Source organism: Periophthalmus magnuspinnatus, chromosome 17 (genome assembly GCF_009829125.3).
Source record: "Periophthalmus magnuspinnatus isolate fPerMag1 chromosome 17, fPerMag1.2.pri, whole genome shotgun sequence".
NCBI lineage: Eukaryota > Metazoa > Chordata > Actinopteri > Gobiiformes > Gobiidae > Periophthalmus > Periophthalmus magnuspinnatus.
In genome coordinates, this window is record NC_047142.1 from 1,328,535 (window position 1) to 1,348,883 (window position 20,349).

The 20,349-nt window shown below is 43.9% G+C and overlaps 1 protein-coding gene across 1 annotated transcript; it reads left to right on the forward strand.

The window, feature by feature from the left end:
• The first annotated feature begins 9,822 nt into the window (after nt 1–9,822).
• On the forward strand, nt 9,823–20,254 carry LOC117385478 (dual specificity protein phosphatase CDC14AB-like). The gene is made up of 14 exons (XM_033982768.1): nt 9,823–9,868; nt 10,975–11,065; nt 13,491–13,566; nt 14,577–14,669; nt 15,041–15,120; nt 15,297–15,363; nt 15,900–15,962; nt 16,584–16,671; nt 17,181–17,411; nt 17,660–17,798; nt 17,976–18,192; nt 18,387–18,472; nt 18,744–18,848; nt 20,236–20,254. Exons 1-14 carry the CDS (start codon nt 9,823–9,825, stop codon nt 20,252–20,254), a joined length of 1,401 nt encoding a protein of 466 aa, XP_033838659.1.
• The last annotated feature ends 95 nt before the right edge of the window (nt 20,255–20,349 follow it).

A 20,349-nucleotide genomic window follows, 5' to 3' on the forward strand; every position in this document is an offset into this window, starting at 1 on the left:
AAAACTGAATAAAAAATCTACAGTTTTTTGTTCTTTTTTTTCTGAAATAATGTAACATAAATAACATAAACTCTTAGTCACATGAACAGGATGCTTCTGGTGCATTATGGGTCACATTTGTGTCGTTTATGTCGATGTGGAGATGGGACGTGTGGAGACAGGATGTGTGGACATGGGACGTGTGGAGACAGGATGTGTGGATGTGTGGACGTGCTCAGTGTCAGAGCGACGTTTTCGGTTTCTCTGTTTTTCTTTTTTTTCTAAAACATGCAGCTCAAAGTCAAATATACTCCTTTTATTTTAGAAAAGTAACTGTATTCTGAATTCTACAGTTACTCTGAGTATTCAGGATATGGGTGTGGTCACTCACTTTAAAACTCCGCCCACAGAGAAGACTGGCTCCGCCCATATGTGATAATGACATCATCACAGTCACTCATGTTTATAAAGATCCTGTGTTTGTTTTAAAGGTCATTATTGCAGAAAAAAACTTTAAAAAAACACACATGGGACAACACAACAACACAAACATTCAAGAGTTTTTATCAAAGGAAAAGTGGAGCAGAAAATGAGAAAATAAAAGATCAAAAGTGCAGGAGGAACTGACGATGAATCTACAGAGTAAGCAGCTGCAGATACAGATTCCTCAGTGTGTGTTGGTCATTGACTGTCACTAGTTTATTGTTGTAAAAATCAAATGATCGTGTCCGGGGGGGTGTAAATATATATTTATTTTGACCCATACCACTTGCTTTGAATATATTTTATATACAAATACACATTATATATTGTGTTTTGATATATAAATGTACAGTAATAGAGCAGCTGCAGATACAGATTCCTCTGTGTGTTGGTCATTGACTGTCACTAGTTTATTGTTGTAAAAATCAAATGATCGTGTCATAAACTCAAAAAGAGTCACCGGACTGTCCCAGACACAGTAGGACAATCTCACTCAGTCACAGCAAAAGCTTCACACACTGGATTATACCAGGGGAGGCGAACACGCGGCTCTCTGCCAATAGGAATGCGGCTCTTTGCCTCTCATCATATTTTCTATTTACTGCGGCTCTTTGCATCGTTTCATGTTTCACGTATTTCTTTCTCTCTTAAAACACATTCAAATCCACCAGGGCTTATTAAAACAAACAATAAACAATATATAAAAACTGATTTATCAGCTTTTTTTACGCTGCGTCTGACACGTGACCGCGGGTCATCTGCGGGTCACGTCTAATGGCGGGAAAATAAGTAAATATTTGATGCGCGTGCGACTGTTGAGGTAAAATGGTAAAATGCAAAACTAAACGAAAATATGAGGATGAACACGGGACATTTCTGGAAGAATGGGAAGATGCTTATTTTTTTATTGAACAAAATGGCACATCACTGTTTAATCTGAAAACTACAATATCACATTTTAAAGCTTCAAATCTTCAGCCTCATTTGAGCCTCTCCAGACTCATATGGACACGGAATTCAAAGGATCTGAACTACAAGCACAAACTGAGCACCTGGAAAAGCAGATAAAAAGACTCAAAGTCTCAAATGTTTCAGCAATTGAACAAGTGTGGACAAACTGTGACACTTGCGTCCTATAAAGTGGCGTGGACATCGCCCGTGCTAAAAAAAACGTACAACGAAGGAGAGTTTTTAAAACAGTGTTTTGTGGATGTAATTGAAACTTTGGCTCCAGATAATAAAAAATCCCACTGAGTTTATCATCCCATCACCAACAAGGTAAGAAAATCTGTGATGTGGTTTAGAAATAACACCTGACTTATGCTTGTGTTAATATTTTAATAAGATCAGATCAGATCTGCCTTTATTAGTCCCACAGGGGGGAAATTCCAGTATTGCACCGCACAGTTAAAGAACAGAAGGAAAATGGAACATGCAATAAAACAAAAATAATAGATAAATAGCTTAGAATAATAAAAAAAAGACTTAAAAAATAAACTAAAAATATTCCATCAGTTTACATTATACAGGCCCTACATGTGTCTGAAGTGTGTTCAGTAGGTGTGTGTGTCAGAGAGAGAGATGAAGATAAAGAGAAAATGTGTTTGATAGAAAGAGAGAGAGGAAGAGATGCCTGTGTGTGTATGTGTGTGTGTGTGTGTTTATGTGTGTATGTGGGGGGGTATCTGACCTCTGGGGTAGGTGTGTGTTAACTCTGGCTAAGCTGCATTTGGTGTGTGTGTTGAGGCTGGACACTTATCTTGAAATGAACAGAAGTACAATGCTGCTGTTGTTTTGTGCGGAGAGGATTGTTTTATGGGAAGTAATGTGTGTGTGTGTGTCTGTCTTGGCAGGTCAGTGTGTCGTGTGGCTCTTTGACTCTTACGGTTGAAAATTTTGGCTCTTTGTACCTAACTTGTTCGCCACCCTGCTTTATAATATCTGCACTAAACTGGACACTTTAAACACCGGTCACTTTAATGAGTCATGTTTACACTGTTGTTCTGATGATGTTGTTTATATTTTCTACCTTTTTAAGTATTTTATTTTTTTAATCATATCTTTTTAACTAAGTGCATGCCCTTATTTGTATTTGTATTTATTCAGTGTGTTTTATGTTTTATGTTGCACTTTATCACCAAAATAAGTTCCTAGTTTGTGAACTGTTCACAGACGATGGCAATTAAAGGATTCTGATTCTGATTAAAGCACTTAATTAAAAGTCTTATAACAGAAATGTAAATGTAGTAATTTGATTCTTTTAATAAACCATTTAACTTGGATGATGTGATGACCACAGCGCGCTCGTCTGATGTCGCTCTGGTCCATGGGACGCTCGGGGAGTTTATGTGTTTGCTCAGACTCGTGAAAAATTAGAGGGAACATTGTTCACACGTTTAACACACAAACCTGCAGAAAACACTCTGTTCCACCTTGTGATGTCCACACACTCCACACACCTTCATTTCTAGAATCATTTGGATCATTTCAGTCCTGGAGTTGTCTCTTATCTCGACTGAACTAAAGGTAAAAGGAGGAGTTCACTTGATGACATCACAAGGTGGAACAGAGTGTTTAGAGCTTTGTAGATGTTACAGACTAATAATAAAGTGACTCAAACACGTGTGAATGAAACAAAACACAACTCCAGGTCTGTTTGTTTTAATTTAAAACACAGTGGCTCCCCCTGGTGTCGGGGTCAGTTTGTTGTTTTCTGTTTTTATCAGTTTAGACTCGACTCTCACTGACCCTCAGTCTGCACAGCTGTACTCGAGTAATAAGTAGTAAGAGTTTTTTCTAGCAAGGGACAAAGGATGAAAATTAGCACTGGCTATAATCCTGCATATTTACAGGTGTGGGATTCGTTCCCCATGCCTCTGTTCTTAATATGCATTGTCCCTTAATAAACAACAAACAAACAAACAATAGTACTTCAAAATCATATCACTCAAGTAGAAGTACAAAGTCTGAGAAATGACTCAAGTATTTGTGAAAAGTACTACTAAAGTAAGAGTAAAGAGTAACTGTCGGGACGTCACATCTGATTTATATTGTTTGCTTTGCCTGGATTGTCCCACAGTGTGGCATTAAACTCATGTATATTGCAGCATTTATTCAGTGACGTGTTTTTATTGTCCATAAATAACTAAACCTGCCTCTTAGAGTAAAAGCTGCTCGTCTCTATGGAGATAAACTCGACTAATGCCAGACAGTGGAATATTTGAGCCCAAATGAAAACACGTCCAGATCCATCAAAGAAAATCAGAAAACAGAACTGGTTAAAGCTGCACTGTGTCACTTTTCTGGTGGTGGGTGAGTCACCTGCTTGAAAATATCACTTTTTGTGGCAGCCCATAAACGTCACCTCCTGTGACTTCATTCTGTTTTTCTTTCAGTTCTTTTCTGTGGTTCATGTTTATTCCTCTCTTCCTCCACTAGGGGGCAGTGCCTCCTCAGATTCACAGGAGCAGCTCAGAGCAGTTGATCCAAAGAACAAACTCAACAGTTTTATCAAATAAATCAAAGTCAGACTTCACTTTACTGTCTCTGTCGTCAGGTGTAACTCCTGGAATGTTCCACAGGGGGCGTCTGTCATTTGTTCAACTTCAGGAGATTTTATTTATTTATTTTTTATTGCCAAAAATGCTCGGTTTAGTTCTTCTTCCATCCATTTTTTCTGCTTTTCTGGGGTTAAGTCGTGGAGGCAACAGACTGAGCAGAGACTCCCAGACTTCCCTCACCCCAGACACTTCCCCCAGCTCCTCCGGTGGGACCCTAAAGTGTTCTCAGGTCAGAGAGACACAGTCCCTCCAGAGTGTCCTGGGTCTGCTCCCTGTAAAACAGACGCCCGAGCCTCAGCTGCTCTCTCTCGTGGTGAGGGCAGTTCTCTCTCGTGGTGAGGGCAGTTCTCTCGTGGTGAGGGCAGTTCTCTCTCGTGGTGAGGGCAGTTCTCTCGTGGTGAGGGCAGTTCTCTCTTGTGCTGAGGGCAGTTCTCTCTCGTGCTGAGGGCAGTTCTCTCTCGTGCTGAGGGCAGTTCTCTCTCGTGGTGAGGGCAGTTCTCTCGTGGTGAGGGCAGTTCTCTCTCGTGGTGAGGGCAGTTCTCTCTCGTGGTGAGGGCAGTTCTCTCTCGTGGTGAGGGCAGTTCTCTCTCGTGGTGAGGGCAGTTCTCTCTCGTGCTGAGGGCAGTTCTCTCTCGTGCTGAGGGCAGTTCTCTCTCGTGCTGAGGGCAGTTCTCTCTCGTGGTGAGGGCAGTTCTCTCGTGGTGAGGGCAGTTCTCTCTCGTGGTGAGGGCAGTTCTCTCTCGTGGTGAGGGCAGTTCTCTCTCGTGGTGAGGGCAGTTCTCTCTCGTGGTGAGGGCAGTTCTCTCTCGTGGTGAGGGCAGTTCTCTCTCGTGGTGAGGGCAGTTCTCTCTCGTGGTGAGGGCAGTTCTCTCTTGGCATTCACCGCGTGCCTTAATTGACTCATGTTAAATCAAGGTCCACTGTGAACACTCAGAGAGACCCACAGACCCACTGCAGCTCAACACAAAACACATCAGTACACAAACGCACACAAACATATACACACATAAACATATACACATATACAAACGCACACATAAACATACACAAACAAACGCATACAAACATATACACACAAACACACACAGACATATACACATACAAACGCACACAAACACATACACACACAAACAAATACACATATAAACAAACACAAACAAATACACACAAACAAACGCACACAAACATATACACACATAAACAAACATACACACAAACACACACACAAACAAACACACAAACAAATACACACATAAACATATACACATATACAAATGCACACATAAACATACACAAACAAACGCATACAAACATATACACACACAGACATATACACACATAAACAAACACAAACAAATACACATATAAACAAACACACAAACAAATACACACACAAACAAACGCACACAAACATATACACACATAAACAAACATACACACAAACACACACACAAACAAACACACATAAACAAACACACAAATACACACAAACGCACACAAACAAATACACACAAACAAATAAATACGAGGGTCATTCAATAAATAAGGTGAATTATTCAGTATAAGGACTTTTAATACAGAATCTTACTTTTTGTTTGTTTTACTTGTTTTTCACATGGATTTAATTTCTTTTGCAGATAAAAAAAAAAGCTTTGAGAGTTTTGGCGATTAACAAAGATGGACGACCAAGAAGCTCCAGGACTGAACAGTGGTCAGTTATAAAGTTTTTTTTGCTGAAGGTGCAAACTCATATTCACAGGAGAATGTGACTGTGTCTGGTGCCACGTGTTTCAGACAAAAAAATGTGACTAAAGTGTTTAAAGACGGAGCAGCGTCGATGAGAGAGGACACAGAAGAGACGTCTCCTGAGGTGAACCAGACAAACAGGTTTGCACCTTCAGCAAACAAAAACTTTATAACTGACCACTGTTCAGTCCTGGAGCTTCTTGGTTGTCCATCTTTGTTAATCGCCAAAACTCTCAAAGCTTTTTTTTAATCTGCAAAAGAAATTAAATCCATGTGAAAAACAAGTAAAACAAACAAAAAAGTAAGACTCTAACTGTATTAAAAGTCCTTACACCGAAAAATTCACCTTATTTATTGAATGACCCTCGTATTTATTTATCCTTGACTGTGGGTGGATCAGATTAGCATTATTAGCATTATGCTACAGATTAGCATTATGCTACATGCTACAGGTGTAAAGGGGCGTGGCCTGTGCGTTAAAGAGGACGTCTGATGTGGGACGTCCGGACGACAGAGGGACGACCCGACGACAGAGGGACGACCCGACGACAGAGGGACGTCCCGACGACAGAGGGACGAGACACTGGACGACCACAGAATAGTGACTGTGGCTGTCGCTGCAATAACAAAAGAAATTCAAATAAATGTAATGTCCAACTCTGACCCTGATGTGACCTGTGAGTGACCCCAGGTCAGAGGGGGCGGGACTTACATTTACTGTACTTTTCTACCAGCACTTTTACTCTGACTCGAGTCATTTCTTGGACACTACTGTGAACTTCAACTTGAGTCATATTATTTTTGTATAAAACTTTTGTCTCTGACCAGGCCACATCAAACCCCACAGTGTACTGCGCATGCGTCATTAAAATCGGCACAAACCCACAGTGTGTCTGTGTCCCGCGTGAAACGTGTGAACGCGCGTGCACCGCTCCAACCGCGGCCTAAACCCACGCGCCTGTGTGATCCAGCGCGCCCCGGGGCCCACGGCGCGGGGCCCACGGCGCGGGGCCCACGGCGCGGGGCCCACGGCGCGGGGCCCACGGCGCGGGGCCCACGGCGCGGGGCCCACGGCAGTCTCCATAACAATGCAACACTCAGCCCCGCGCCACGGACAAAAGCACCACGGCCCCGCGCAGAGAACGAGCACCGCGCACCGTCACGCCCCGGACACACGCGCGTAACACGAGCTCCTGCGGCTCAGATCCACGCGTCCCACGCAGACATCCGCAGTGTCCCGGACAGAGGATGCTGCTCCTTCCTCCGCGGTCCATCCTCAGCCTCCTCGTTACTCCTCCTCGTCTCTCCTCCTCGTCTCCCTGAACACAGTCACGCGTGGATCTTCTCGCGCGGGTCTTTGCGTGTCCTCCCGGTGCGTCCTCTCGGCGCGTCCTCGTCGTGTCTCGTGTTTTTCTCGTGTCTTTGGAGGACGGTGGAGCTGCTGTGGGTTTGTGTTGATGCGCGCGGACGGGGCGCGCGGGCGGTAGGCTGTGTGACGTCACCATGCGGCCAGAGGCGCGCGCGCCGCTGGTTTGTCCTTGACGCGGACAGTGCACGCGCCGCGCGTCCTGAGGAGCCAATGGGACAGAGACAACAGAGAGACAACAGAGACAACACAACAGAGAGACAACACAACAGAGAGACAACACAACAGAGACAACACAACAGAGACAACACAACAGAGACAACACAACAGAGAGACACAACAGAGACAACACAACAGAGACAACACAACAGAGAGACACAAGAGAGACAACACAGAGAGACAACACAACACAGACAACACTGAGACGACACAGAGACACAGCAGAGAGACAACACAGAGACACAACAGAGACACAACAGAGACAACACAACAGAGACAACACAACAGAGAGACAACACAACAGAGAGACAACACAACAGAGAGACAACACAACAGAGAGACACAAGAGAGACAACACAGAGAGACAACAGAGAGACAACACAACACAGACAACACTGAGACGACACAGAGACACAGCAGAGAGACAACACAGAGACACAACAGAGACACAACAGAGACAACACAACACAGAGACAACACAACAGACACAAGAGAGACAACACAGAGACACAACAGAGAGACAACACAGACAACACAGAGAGAGACAACACAGACAACACAGAGAGAGACAACACAGAGACAACACAATACAGAGGCAACACAACACAGAGGCGACACAACACAGAGGCGACACAACACAGAGACGACACAACAGAGATGACACGGAGACACAACACAGACAACAGAGACAACACAACAGAGAGACAACACAGAGACAACAGACAACACAGAGAGAGACAACACAACACAGACAACACTGAGACACAACACAGACAACAGTGAGACACAACAGAGACAACACAGAGAAAACAGACACACAACACAGAGACAACACAACACAGAGGCAATACAACACAGGCAACACAACAGAGACAACACAGAGAAAACAGACGACAACAGACGACACAACACAGAGGCAACACAACACAGACAACAGAGACAACACAACAGAGAGAGACACAACAGAGACAACAGAGACACAGCAGTGAGATAACACAGAGACAACACAGAGAAACAACACAGACGATACAGAGACACAACACAGAGACAACAGAGACACTCACTGTGGCCCTCACTGTGTGAGTCTGAGCTTTTTGCTAATGTGCATTTTATTCCTCTCAGATGTAGCAGGTTCGTCTCGTGTCTTTCAGGTGGACATCCGTCTCGTGTCTTTCAGGTGGACGTCCGTCTCGTGTCTTTCGGGTGGACGTCCGTCTCGTGTCTTTCGGGTGGACGTCCGTCTCGTGTCTTTCGGGTGGACGTCCGTCTCGTGTCTTTCGGGTGGACGTCCGTCTCTTGTCTTTCGGGTGGACGTCCGTCTCGTCGGTGCCTCAGATTCTTCAGGTGTTCAATTTTTACTTGAGCAGATTTTCAGTCTAAACTGTGTCATTTCAAATCCTTTAACAAAAAGTATTTTAAAATAAAACTTGACACATATATTGAAACCAAAATACACAAAGACAAACAACAAACAGCTTAAAGTCTCCACATGGTCCAAGACCCCGCCCCAAGGCTTTCAAAATGGCCGCCACTGGACACGCCCCCTGGACCATGAGGAGAGTCAGAACAAACGAGTTTAACTGAAACATTTAATCAAATCAAATAAAGTGACATGTGTTTCACTGAAACAAGGAACTGAAACCAAACACTAAACAAAACAAACACAGGAGAGTCATAGCTAACACTTTAGAGCTAACACTTTAGAGCTAACACTTTAGAGCTAACACTTTAGAGCTAACACTTTAGAGCTAACACTTTAGAGCTAACGCTTTAGAGCTAAAGCTTTATAGCTAACAATTTATCGTTCATGGTATATTGCTAATGCTTTATAGCTAACTCTTTATAGCTAACGGTTTATAGCTCAGTGAGTATCTGAGTCATAAGGAGCTCAGAGTAGAGCTGCTGCTCCTCCACGTGGAGAGGAGCAGCTGAGGCTCAGGTGTCTGCTCCTGATGCCTCCTGGACGCCTCCCTGGGGAGGTGTTCATGTCCCACTAGAGGAGGCCGCGGGGAAGACCCAGGACACACTGGAGGGGCTGTCTCTGTGTGTCAGATGCCCTCCCTGTGTATAAACCCAGGACACGCTCCGTGTGTGTGTTACATGTGTGTAATCCTCAGTGTGCAGTAGGTTCATAGTGTCTGTGTATGTGTATGTCTGTGTGTGTATGTGTGAGTGTGGTCTGCATGTCTGTGTGTGTATGCGTGCCTCTGTGGGTGTGTGTGTGTGTGTGTGTGTGAGTGTGGTCTGCATGTCTGTGTGTGTGTACTGAGCATGTGCAGTAGATAATCCCGTGTGAGCTCTTGGACTGGGCTGTTCTGGGACACTCCTGACCCCTCCCTCCTGCTGACCCGCACATGGGACAGTGGCCTCATGGTTCGTCTCCGTCCCTCATGGTCCGTCTCTTTGGACCGTCTACACAGAACTAGATTCTAAAGTGGATTTTCTTTAGTTGTGGAGATTTTTGGAGCAATGGCAGAAGATTTTGACCAGAGCTCTGCTGCTGAGATCGTTAAAGGTCAGTGAAGTGTTTGGATTAAATTATAAACTTAAATTATTAAGTATTTGTTTGTCACGATACAAACATTTCAGACTTTCAAAGTCTGGTTTTGATACTAGTTCTAGTGTTGATTAGAGTCTGATGTGAAATACTTTTACAGCTGTGTCATTATCGCTCATGTTTATGAAGCGTGAAACATTTTGTTCATTAGTTTGATTTAGTTTGTTTGTCTTTGAAGAGTAAAAAGTTACACAACAAAAATATGGAGCAGCTGCTTAGACCTAAGGACAGGTGACGTGTAACGGGACAGGTGACGTGGACAGGTGCAGTAGTGGGACTCTTATGGTTGACTCACTTTTACATTTTTCTCACTGATTCTGTGCAGTTTGAATCTAAATTATGTAACAAAGTCCTGCCAATCAGAACGCAGCCTGAGCCTCACATGACCCTCTCATTAGTGCAGCCAGATTCACTGCTGACGGTAAAACTCCTCTCTGATGTGATTGGTCACTAAACCCCAGCACCTGCATCAGGACAGAGCTAGTGCAGCCTCTGCAGCTCAGGGACAGACTCTGGACATGAGGCATCAGGTCATTTGTGATTGTGATACAGAGCAGTGCCTCAGTTTAGCAAAAGGAACAGTTCAGTGATGAGGAAAGTCACAGCAAATTGTGTGATGTAAACTGAGAGTCATTGTGTGTGTGATTAGGACGTGTGCACTGACCTGGTCACTGAGTAACTGAGAAACTGAGTAACTGAGAAACTGAGTAACTGAGTACTGCTCCTCAACTCAGCCTCAACAAAAGTCAACAAAATGAAGCACGAAACACGTCCCAAATGTGTGTGATTTTACTCATTTTACACACAAATGTTTTATTTTTATGAAAACGTGATTTTTATTACTGTTACAATAAAAGTATCTGTAAATATCTGAGGTAATGTTTCTAGAATTCTCCTTTGTGGGATTAGTTTGTACAAATCTGATGAAGTCACTGGTGAGGCGTTCAAGGACACTGATAAAAACTGTAAAGCCCTGTCCTTTCACCACCTGCTGAGATTTTAAATCTTATTTCAGTTGTTTTTCTGTTATGACGTTATTGAAATAATCTCTTTTCTCTCCACAGATCGTTTGTATTTCACCGCTCTCAGGATCAAGCCAAAGAATTCCACTTTTATTCACTTTTTCAGCTCAGACGAGGATTTTGTCTACGAGAGGTGTGTAGAGGCTCAACCTGTACTCAAGTAAAAGTACTTAAGTAAAAGTACTCAAGTAAAAGTACTCAAGTAAAAGTACTCAAGTAAAAGTACTCAAGTAAAAGTACTCAAGTGAAAATACTCAAGTAAAGCTCCTGCCAGATGTTTCCAAAATAGAATTCTTCAAATGTTGACGTTTATCATTTGTTGGGGAGTTTCAAAAACATTCAGATTACAGCGTTTTATATAAACGAGCACAGAGAGAACTGCACCTGAGAGTTTAAACAAGTCTGAACATGAGACTAAACCGGGACTGGACCAGGACTAGACCAGGACTAGACCAGGACTAGACCAGGACTGAACCAGGACTGAACCAGGACTGAACCAGGACTGAACCAGGACTGGACCAGGACTAGACCAGGTCACATTTGCAAACCATTACACAGAGACTTCACCTGAGAGGTCAAAGAGGTCTGGACTCTAAACCAGGACTCTGACCTGCAGGACCTGCACAGAATTAAACCAAAACTTAACCAGAACTAAACCAGAACCAAACAAGAACTAAACCAGAACCAAACCGGGTCTAAACCGGCTCTTGCAGATTGAAAACCCTGGACTTGTTCAAATTTACACAATGATCAGATGATGCTCAAATGCTCAAAAAATCCAAACTCGACTCGTCTCACTTCTGTTTCTGTTTTATTTTGTATTAATGAAATGTCTTTAATTAAATTTATTTAATTATATTTTTTTAATTGTATGTGTGTGCCGTGGTCTGTATAATCCAGGTCAGGAGCAGATGAGCTGCGTCTGAGACACAGGGATTTGGAGCAGGGATTGACTGTAATAACACAGGCCCAGTGCATGATGGGATATCACTCACGGTGTTGTAGTTGTCATGGCAATCAGGAATTAAATGAGTAAATAAATAAATACTCTTATGAGAACTCAAAGTGCTCAGTGCGTCCGATAAAGTGGGTCTGAGTGTTACGCAAGAGCGAAGCGGGTTTAGAAAGACCTGGACCAGGATTAAAGGAGCAGAGGATTATGGGAGAATGTGAATGAACCTGACTCCTGAATGAAGACGAGGACTCAACCTGCAGCAGAGGATTATGGGAGAATGTGAATGAACCTGACCTCTGAATGGAGATGACGACACCGTGTTTAGATTAGATTAGTTTAGGTTCATGTACCGTATTTTCCAGACTGTACGTCGCTCTGGAGCATAAATCGCACCAATGAAAAATACAGAATAATGAAGAAAAAAACATAAGTCGCACTGGACAATAAGACACATTTTTCAGGGAAATTTATCTTACAAAATCTGAGACCAAGGACAGACATTTTATCTTTAAAGTCAATTTATAATAATAATAATAATAATAAAATGTGGACCAACAGGCTGAATATCAGTACATCACGCTAACGCTAATGCTAACGTAACATATTTATATTTATTCAGCTCCATGAAGCACAGACAGAACTGAACACGTGTCTGGTTTGTTAACGTAAGATATTAACAGTTAATCAGATAAATAAAGCAGAAAAAACAACAAGTTTACTCTGAGTATAAGTCACAGCCCGACAAACTATGAAAAAAGTTACACTTATAATCTGGAAAATACATTTAGTTTAGTTTTATTTTTATCTTACTTTTAAAATAAAGATGGGAACATTCTAACAGTTGGTCCTGATTCTGGATCAGTAAATGTCGTTCTAATTAGACGCAGACACTGGATTTATTTTGACCTGAAGAGCGGCTTTTACACCTGCACGGGGGAGACACACATTTTACTTAAACGTGTGCGGCACATTCCCTTTAAACGTGCAGTGCAACCTCAGGGAGCGTTTGTGTCTGTGTTTTATTGTCGTTCTAAATCTGTCTGTGGTTTATAACAAACTGAAAATCATCTGTGGATTAGGAGGAGGACACAGGACCAGCACATTTCAGCCTGTTGATTCTCTGCAGTGACGTCACACTGGGGGGTTCTACATGTGTGTACTGGCTAAATGTTCAGCAGTTACCATGGAGACACAATGCACACATGAACAAACACAAATACATGTTAAGATGATCTGAAGAGTAAAGACAAAATACAACAGTGATTTAAAGTGAACATTTTGAGGAGCCTGTGGTCAGTCTGAGCTCATGGTCCCGTTTAAGAGTTTGATTTTACACAAAAAGGTGAAAGTGACTGAAAAACTGTTGGCTAATGCTAACGCTAATGCTAATGCTAATGCTAGGTAGCTTGCGACTGTGCTGTTACTTGAGGGACTTGTTTAACACACAGATCAGCTCACCTGTTGTACTTCAGATAATTCAGTTCTTTATGGTCAGATTGTGTCTAACTTCAGACAGAGCAGTGCCTCCAGTTAGCATCACTCCCTCAGGGTTGATGATGTCATAATCTGCTCCTTTAACTCCGCCCGTGTGTTTATCTTTCAGCTTTTACTCTGATTTTGGGCCTCTGAACCTGGCCATGATGTTCCACTACTGCAGCAAAGTGCACCAGAGGCTCCAGGTGACGCACAACACACACACACAACACACACACATACACACACACACACACCCACACACACATATACACACACACAACACACACACACAACACACACGACGCACAACACACATACACACACACAACACATCACATGACACACATACACACAACACTCACAACACATACACACAACACTCACAACACACACAACACACACACAACACACACGACGCACAACACACATACACACATACACACAACACACATACACACAACAACACACACAACACATACACAACACACACACAATACACATACACAACACACACAACACAACACACATACACACGACGCACAACACACACACACATATACACACATGATGCACATACACACAACACACATACATACACACAACACATCACATGACGCACAACACACTTACACACAACACACATACACACACAATACACGTACACACAACACATCACACGACGCACAACACAACAACACACACACAACAACACACATACACACAACACACATACATGACACACACCATGTTTTTATCACTGCACTAAATGTTTCTCAGTTTTACATCAGTTCAGTGTAAAAATGAAGCAGTGAGTCGAAAAACAACAAAATAATCAACAAAACTCTGTCCAAATCCTGGGAGTTTAGCTCAAGGACATTTTCCCTAAACCTAAAACTTTAAATTTAACTAAATAAAAATGTTGTAATTAATTTTTCTGAGTCTGATCATAACCAGACCATTTCGACGCTTTGTTCTTATTTATTTGAATTTCCTGGGAAACAATTGCAGACAAACCTCCACACACGTCCCACCTGCTCCTACGTCCAACCAGCCAAGGACAATTAGACAATTTGAAACTTCAGATTCTAAAAACTAAAACACTACATTTTAGTCAGATGTGTTAATGATGTCCATGTTTGAAACGCGCCGACCTCTGACCTGACGCGTTTCGGAGCTTTGAGCGGAGCAGTCACACTTTAAATCTTCTCCTCAGTCATTAACCACGTCCAAGAAGAAGCTCGTGCACGTCACCAGCCACGACCCCAAGAAGAAAGCCAACGCCGCCGTCCTGATCGGAGCCTACGCCGTGAGTAACAAACGTGACACAATATGGACTTTAACAGACAGAACCAACACCGCCTCAAAACGCTCCTGTAGTTCAGTCGAGATGAGAGGAAACTCCAGAGCGAAATGATCCAGATGATTCTAGAGAAGGTGGAGTTTAAAAACACAGTGGAGCACTTCCTGTATCACCACATGATGACATCACAAGGTGGAGTGTTTTGAGAGAAGAACTCGTCCTAAATCTGCAGATTAAACACGTGTGAGAATGAAACAAAACACAACTCCAGGTCTGTGTGTGACGAGGAAACGACATCAGAACAAACTAAACACTTTAGTCATGACTTTTTCTTTCTAAATGTTTCACCTTTTAACTAAAATCGTACTTTTCTCCAGGTGATTTATCTGAAGATGGATCCAGACGACGTTTACAGGCGTCTGCTCAGCGGGAACAACTCGGGCTTCATCTGCTTCAGGTCAGTGCCAGGTCCACACCGTCACACAAGACGACTGTAGGGTCAAGTTCAACCCTAAACCCTAAGCCCCCTCTCTCTAACCCGTCCTGTATTAGTCTTTTGCAGTATTCATGTAGTATTCATGTAGTATTCATGTAGTATTGATGCAGTACATTCACATATGTGTTTGTGTTCAGAGATGCAGGTGTGGGGGAGAGCTCCTTCAGTCTGTCTGTGCTGCACTGTTTACACGGAATACACAAGGTACTACACGCTACATGTATGTACTCTACACACACACACACACACACTCACCCCCCCCCCCCACAGCCACACACACTCACACACACACACGCTCTTATTTTTACTACTTTCTACATTTTACATACAGACGTCAAATATATGAAGATGTACGTCCATGTTGTAAGGTTTTAAATATCTCAGCCCTGGTGTTTCTTTACCCTCTGACGTCCTTTCAGTGACCCGTGTAGTGACCCGTGTAGTGACCCGTGTAGTGACCCGTGGAGTGACCTGTGGAGTGACCCGTGTAGTGACCCGTGTAGTGACCTGTGGAGTGACCCGTGTACAGAGGGTCAGATGCTCCTGGAGCTGTGGGGGCTTCATGCACGTCCTGATTATCGGACAATTAAAGTCGACACAACTATTAAAGTCGTATCTGGAGCTGCACGTGTGACCTGGACCAGGACGTGTGTCTCAGATGAAGATGGACACAGTGAAATGAAGCACTTCCTGTTCTCACTGTGGTGATTTTATACATTTTGATGTTTTCTCTCCCTCAGGCTGTGCAGAGCGGCTTTGTGAACTTTGACACATTTAAAGTGGAGGAATATGAGCATTATGAGGTCAGAACAACTACCGCACAACTCCCACACAACTACCGCACAACTACCACAGAACTACCGCACAACTACCACAGAACTACCACACAACTACCGCACAACTACCGCACAACTACCGCACAACTACCGCACAACTACCACACAACTACCGCACAACTACCGCACAACTACCACACAACTACCGCACAACTACCACAGAACTATTACACAACTACCACAGAACTACCACAGAACTACCACAGAACTACCACACAACTACCACAGAACTACTCTAAGTATTGAGAATCAGACACTCGATACTAAAACTACTATGGAAACGAGATACTCATTTTTCATAGGTATCGATACTAAAAAAGTCACATCAACAGGACAGAAACGATTCTTTCCTGAATCTGAATCTTTCACAAGTGTAAAGCACAAATGTGGAACATCACAGTGTGTGAACTAAATACAGATGTTTTAATCATCGTGGTGTCAGAGTCAGGACTGAGTATCGAGTCTGTTCCTTAGTATCGAGTCTGTTCCTTAGTATCGAGTCTGTTCCTTAGTATCGAGTCTGTTCCTTAGTATCGAGTCTGAGCTGTGAGGACATGTCCATGTGTGAGACGTTTGCTCCTCCTGCAGAGAGTGGAAAACGGGGACATGAACTGGATCATTCCCGGGAAGCTCCTGGCCTTCAGCAGCCCACAGCAGCGCAGCAGAGTGGACAACGGTCAGTCACAACAGACACGGCATTTTAAACAGACGTGTTCAATCTGCTCAGATGTTTCTCCATGTTCCACAGTGAAGCTTTAAACAGACGTGTTCAAACTGCTCAGATGTTTCTCATGTTTCAGTTGTTTCTTCTCGTTGAGCCTCTGAAGTTTTATTTGGACTGATTCATGTTTGAGTTTAATCTTTAAATTGACTATTTTCAAGACGCCATTTTGTCGATCTGCCCCCATTTAACCTCCATCCTCCACACGCCCACTGTGACACGCCCACTGTGACACGCCCACTGTGACACGCCCACTGTGACACGCCCACTGTGACACGCCCACTGTGACACGCCCACCGTGACACTCCCACTGTTTTATCCCACAAACTGAAATCAAAAACCTGTCAGTCACTTAAATGGCGTCTATTGAGGAGACCACCTCAACAAGCTCTGTAAATGCTACGCTAATCAGTGCAAACTTGTACAGTTGTATTTCTCCATTATAAAGTTTTGTGCGTTGCTAGGTTACCCGTTGCACGCTCCAGAGGCGTTCTTTCCGTTCTTCCGACAGCACAGAGTCACAGATGTGGTGAGGCTGAACAAAAAGCTGTACGACGCGCGCAGGTTCGAGAGCGCCGGATTCACTCACCACGACCTTTTCTTCCTGGATGGCTCCACCCCCTCTGACCTCATCGTGCGGAGGTTTCTGCATGTGTGCGAGAGCGCCCCCGGAGCTGTGGCGGTGCACTGCAAAGGTTCGTCTGGTGCATGGACTGACTAAAGAAATGGAGCGAGTGTGACATCACCAACAGCGTTTATAGTTTTAGAAAGATTTTAAATAAAAGTAGTTAGTTCAAACTTTTAATATTAATTATTTCAGTCAGTTTGTGGGAAAAATTAATAAGAAATTTAGTTGAGGAAGCAGGAAGTGTCACTGTCACTGCTCTATACTTTTGTAATTGTAACTCCTTCTAAATACTTCCTGTTTCTCGTCCAATGGCAGCCGGCCTGGGCAGGACGGGCACTCTGATTGGCTGTTACCTGATGAAGCACTTCCTGTTCACTGCAGCGGAGGCCATGGCGTGGATGAGGATCTGTCGGCCCGGTTCAGTGATCGGACCCCAGCAAAACTTCCTCCTGTCGTGAGTCTCTCAGAATCAGAATCGAGCTGTTTATGATCAGACTCTAAACATCAAAACATTTCAATACAAAAGTGACTCTGTGGCTTTAATCCACGTTATAATATGGGCCCTTTAAAGGTGCATTACGTAACCTTTCTGGCGGAGACTCTGTCCCTGAATCTCACGTCCATCTTTCAGGAAGCAGCAGAGCCTCTGGGTGCAGGGCGACGTGTTCCGCTCCAAACAGAAACTCCAGAATCAGAGGCAGATCAGAAAACAACAACTGCACAGACGAGACGACACATCGACCAATCAGAACCACCGACCCGAGCCGATGTCCCGCCTCCTCAACGCCGTGGACGACCTGTCAATCAGCAACGGCCTGCACAAGTCCTACAGCTACGACGAGGTCAGGGTTTATGTTTATGTAATGTCTTTTATTTCTCTTTCTACATTATAATTATAACTGTGATTAACTGGAGACTTTGTGAAACGGCTTCATAAATAAACTTTATTATTACATTACTCAGAAAAAGATTTTAAAAAAAGAACATTTAAAAGAAATGATTTGTTGTATTAAAATGTGTCTTATCTCCTGTCCCGGTGCAGTCGGGTCTGGACGGCGTCTCTCAGGGGGACAGACTGTGTGCTCTGAAGGGGAGGCGCCCTCCTCGCTCCCTCTCCACCTCCTCCAGGTAAACCCCGCCCTCCTCGCTCCCTCTCCACCTCCTCCAGGTAAACCCCGCCCTCCTCGCTCCCTCTCCACCTCCTCCAGGTAAACCCCGCCCTCCTCGCTCCCTCTCCACCTCCTCCAGGTAAACCCCGCCCTCCTCGCTCCCTCTCCACCTCCTCCAGGTAAACCCCGCCCTCCTCGCTCCCTCTCTACCTGGATTTTTCCCTCTTGAAGTAAATCTGTTTCTGTTTGTGTCGTATAAATACACATAAATATGTTCGTGTCCGTTTCAGGCTGAACGTTTCCAAAGTTCCTCGTGGCTCCCTCGTCCCGTCGGTCAAACCTCTGCTCTTCTCTGCACAGACCGTCCGTCACCTGTCCCCCAATCGAATCAAGAGGTGCGTCATTAAACCATCTTCACCTGGTCATGTGAAATACCAAATCTGATTTCATCACTGTTCACTGGGGGTGTGATGCTAACTGGAGGCACCGCTCTGTCAGAAGCTGTTACTGAAGTGAATCTAATAATAATAATAATACATTTTATTTGTTAGGCGCCTTTCAAGGCTCTCAAGGTCACCGTACATACATATGTAAACAATACAAATTGAAACAATGTAAAATGATTAAAAATACATTTAAAAACAAATATAGATTAAAAGACAGAGCAGTTATGGTCAGAGTGGTCAGGGTGAGAAGGCCTTTCTAAACACATGAGTTTTGAGTTTAGATTTGAAGTGTGGGAGTGAGTGTGTGTTGCGGAGGTCACGGGGGAGGGAGCTGGGGAGCAGAGCAGCTGAAGGCTCTGCTCCCCATAGTGACGAGACGGGCAGGAGGGACAGTGAGGTGCAGGGAAGAGGAGGAGCGGAGGGAGCAGGCGGGTGTGGAGATGTGAATGAGGTCAGACCGGTATGGAGGGGCCAGGTTGTGGAGAGCTTTGTATGTGAGGAGTATGATTTTGTAGTGTGTACGGTGCGTGATGGAGCCAGTGGAGCTGGTGCAGGTGTGATGTGGTGATGGGAGGGTGTGTGTGTGATGATGCGGGCAGCTGAGTTTTGGACCAGTTGGAGTTTATGGAGTGATTTCTGTGGGAGTCTGATCTTAGTTTTAACACAATCTGACTATAAAGGAACTACAACAGGTGAGATGATCTGTGCTGTTAAACAAGTCTGTCTCAGATGACACTACAGTCACAAGCTACCTAGCATTAGCATTAGCCAACGATTTTTCAGTGAGTCACTTTCACCTTTTTGTGTAAAATCAAACTCTTAAGTGTTTTTCTTGACTTTTCAGAATATTTAAAAACTTTTTGACACTGCTCATGTGTGCATTGTGTCACTGTGGTAACTGCTGAATATTCCACCATAGATATTCATGTATCAGACCCCCCTCTTCCCTCACTCTCCCCTTTAGTCCTCCAGGCTCCGCCCCTCTTGTGGCTGTGGGAGGAGTTTAGTCTCACTCTGAGCTGAATTCATGTCTCAAATCGAATCATAATCTTTTTAAATTAAATCTCCAGTTGAGTATTTTACTTGTGTCCATAGCTCCTTTAGTTTGTTCGCCGCTCGTCCGGCTCTCATCTGTTGACGTCCATGTGGAGCCTGGTCCAGAGTCCTGACCTTCTGCTGGAGCTTTGAAGAGACGACAGACGGGACCCTGAACCCCGGACGACCTCATCAGGACGGACAAAATACTGAACCTCAGACACGAACAGAGACTGAAAACGTCCCAGTGACAGAAATGACACTTTCCTGAATCTGTTTATAAAGATGTTGTATGTTTCAGTATAAGACACACAGACTAGTACACACACATAACACACCACAAAGTACAACATTTAACGTGGAACAGCAGTGTATTGTCTAAAGAGTTTCCTTGTGTGTTTATGATCATTGTATC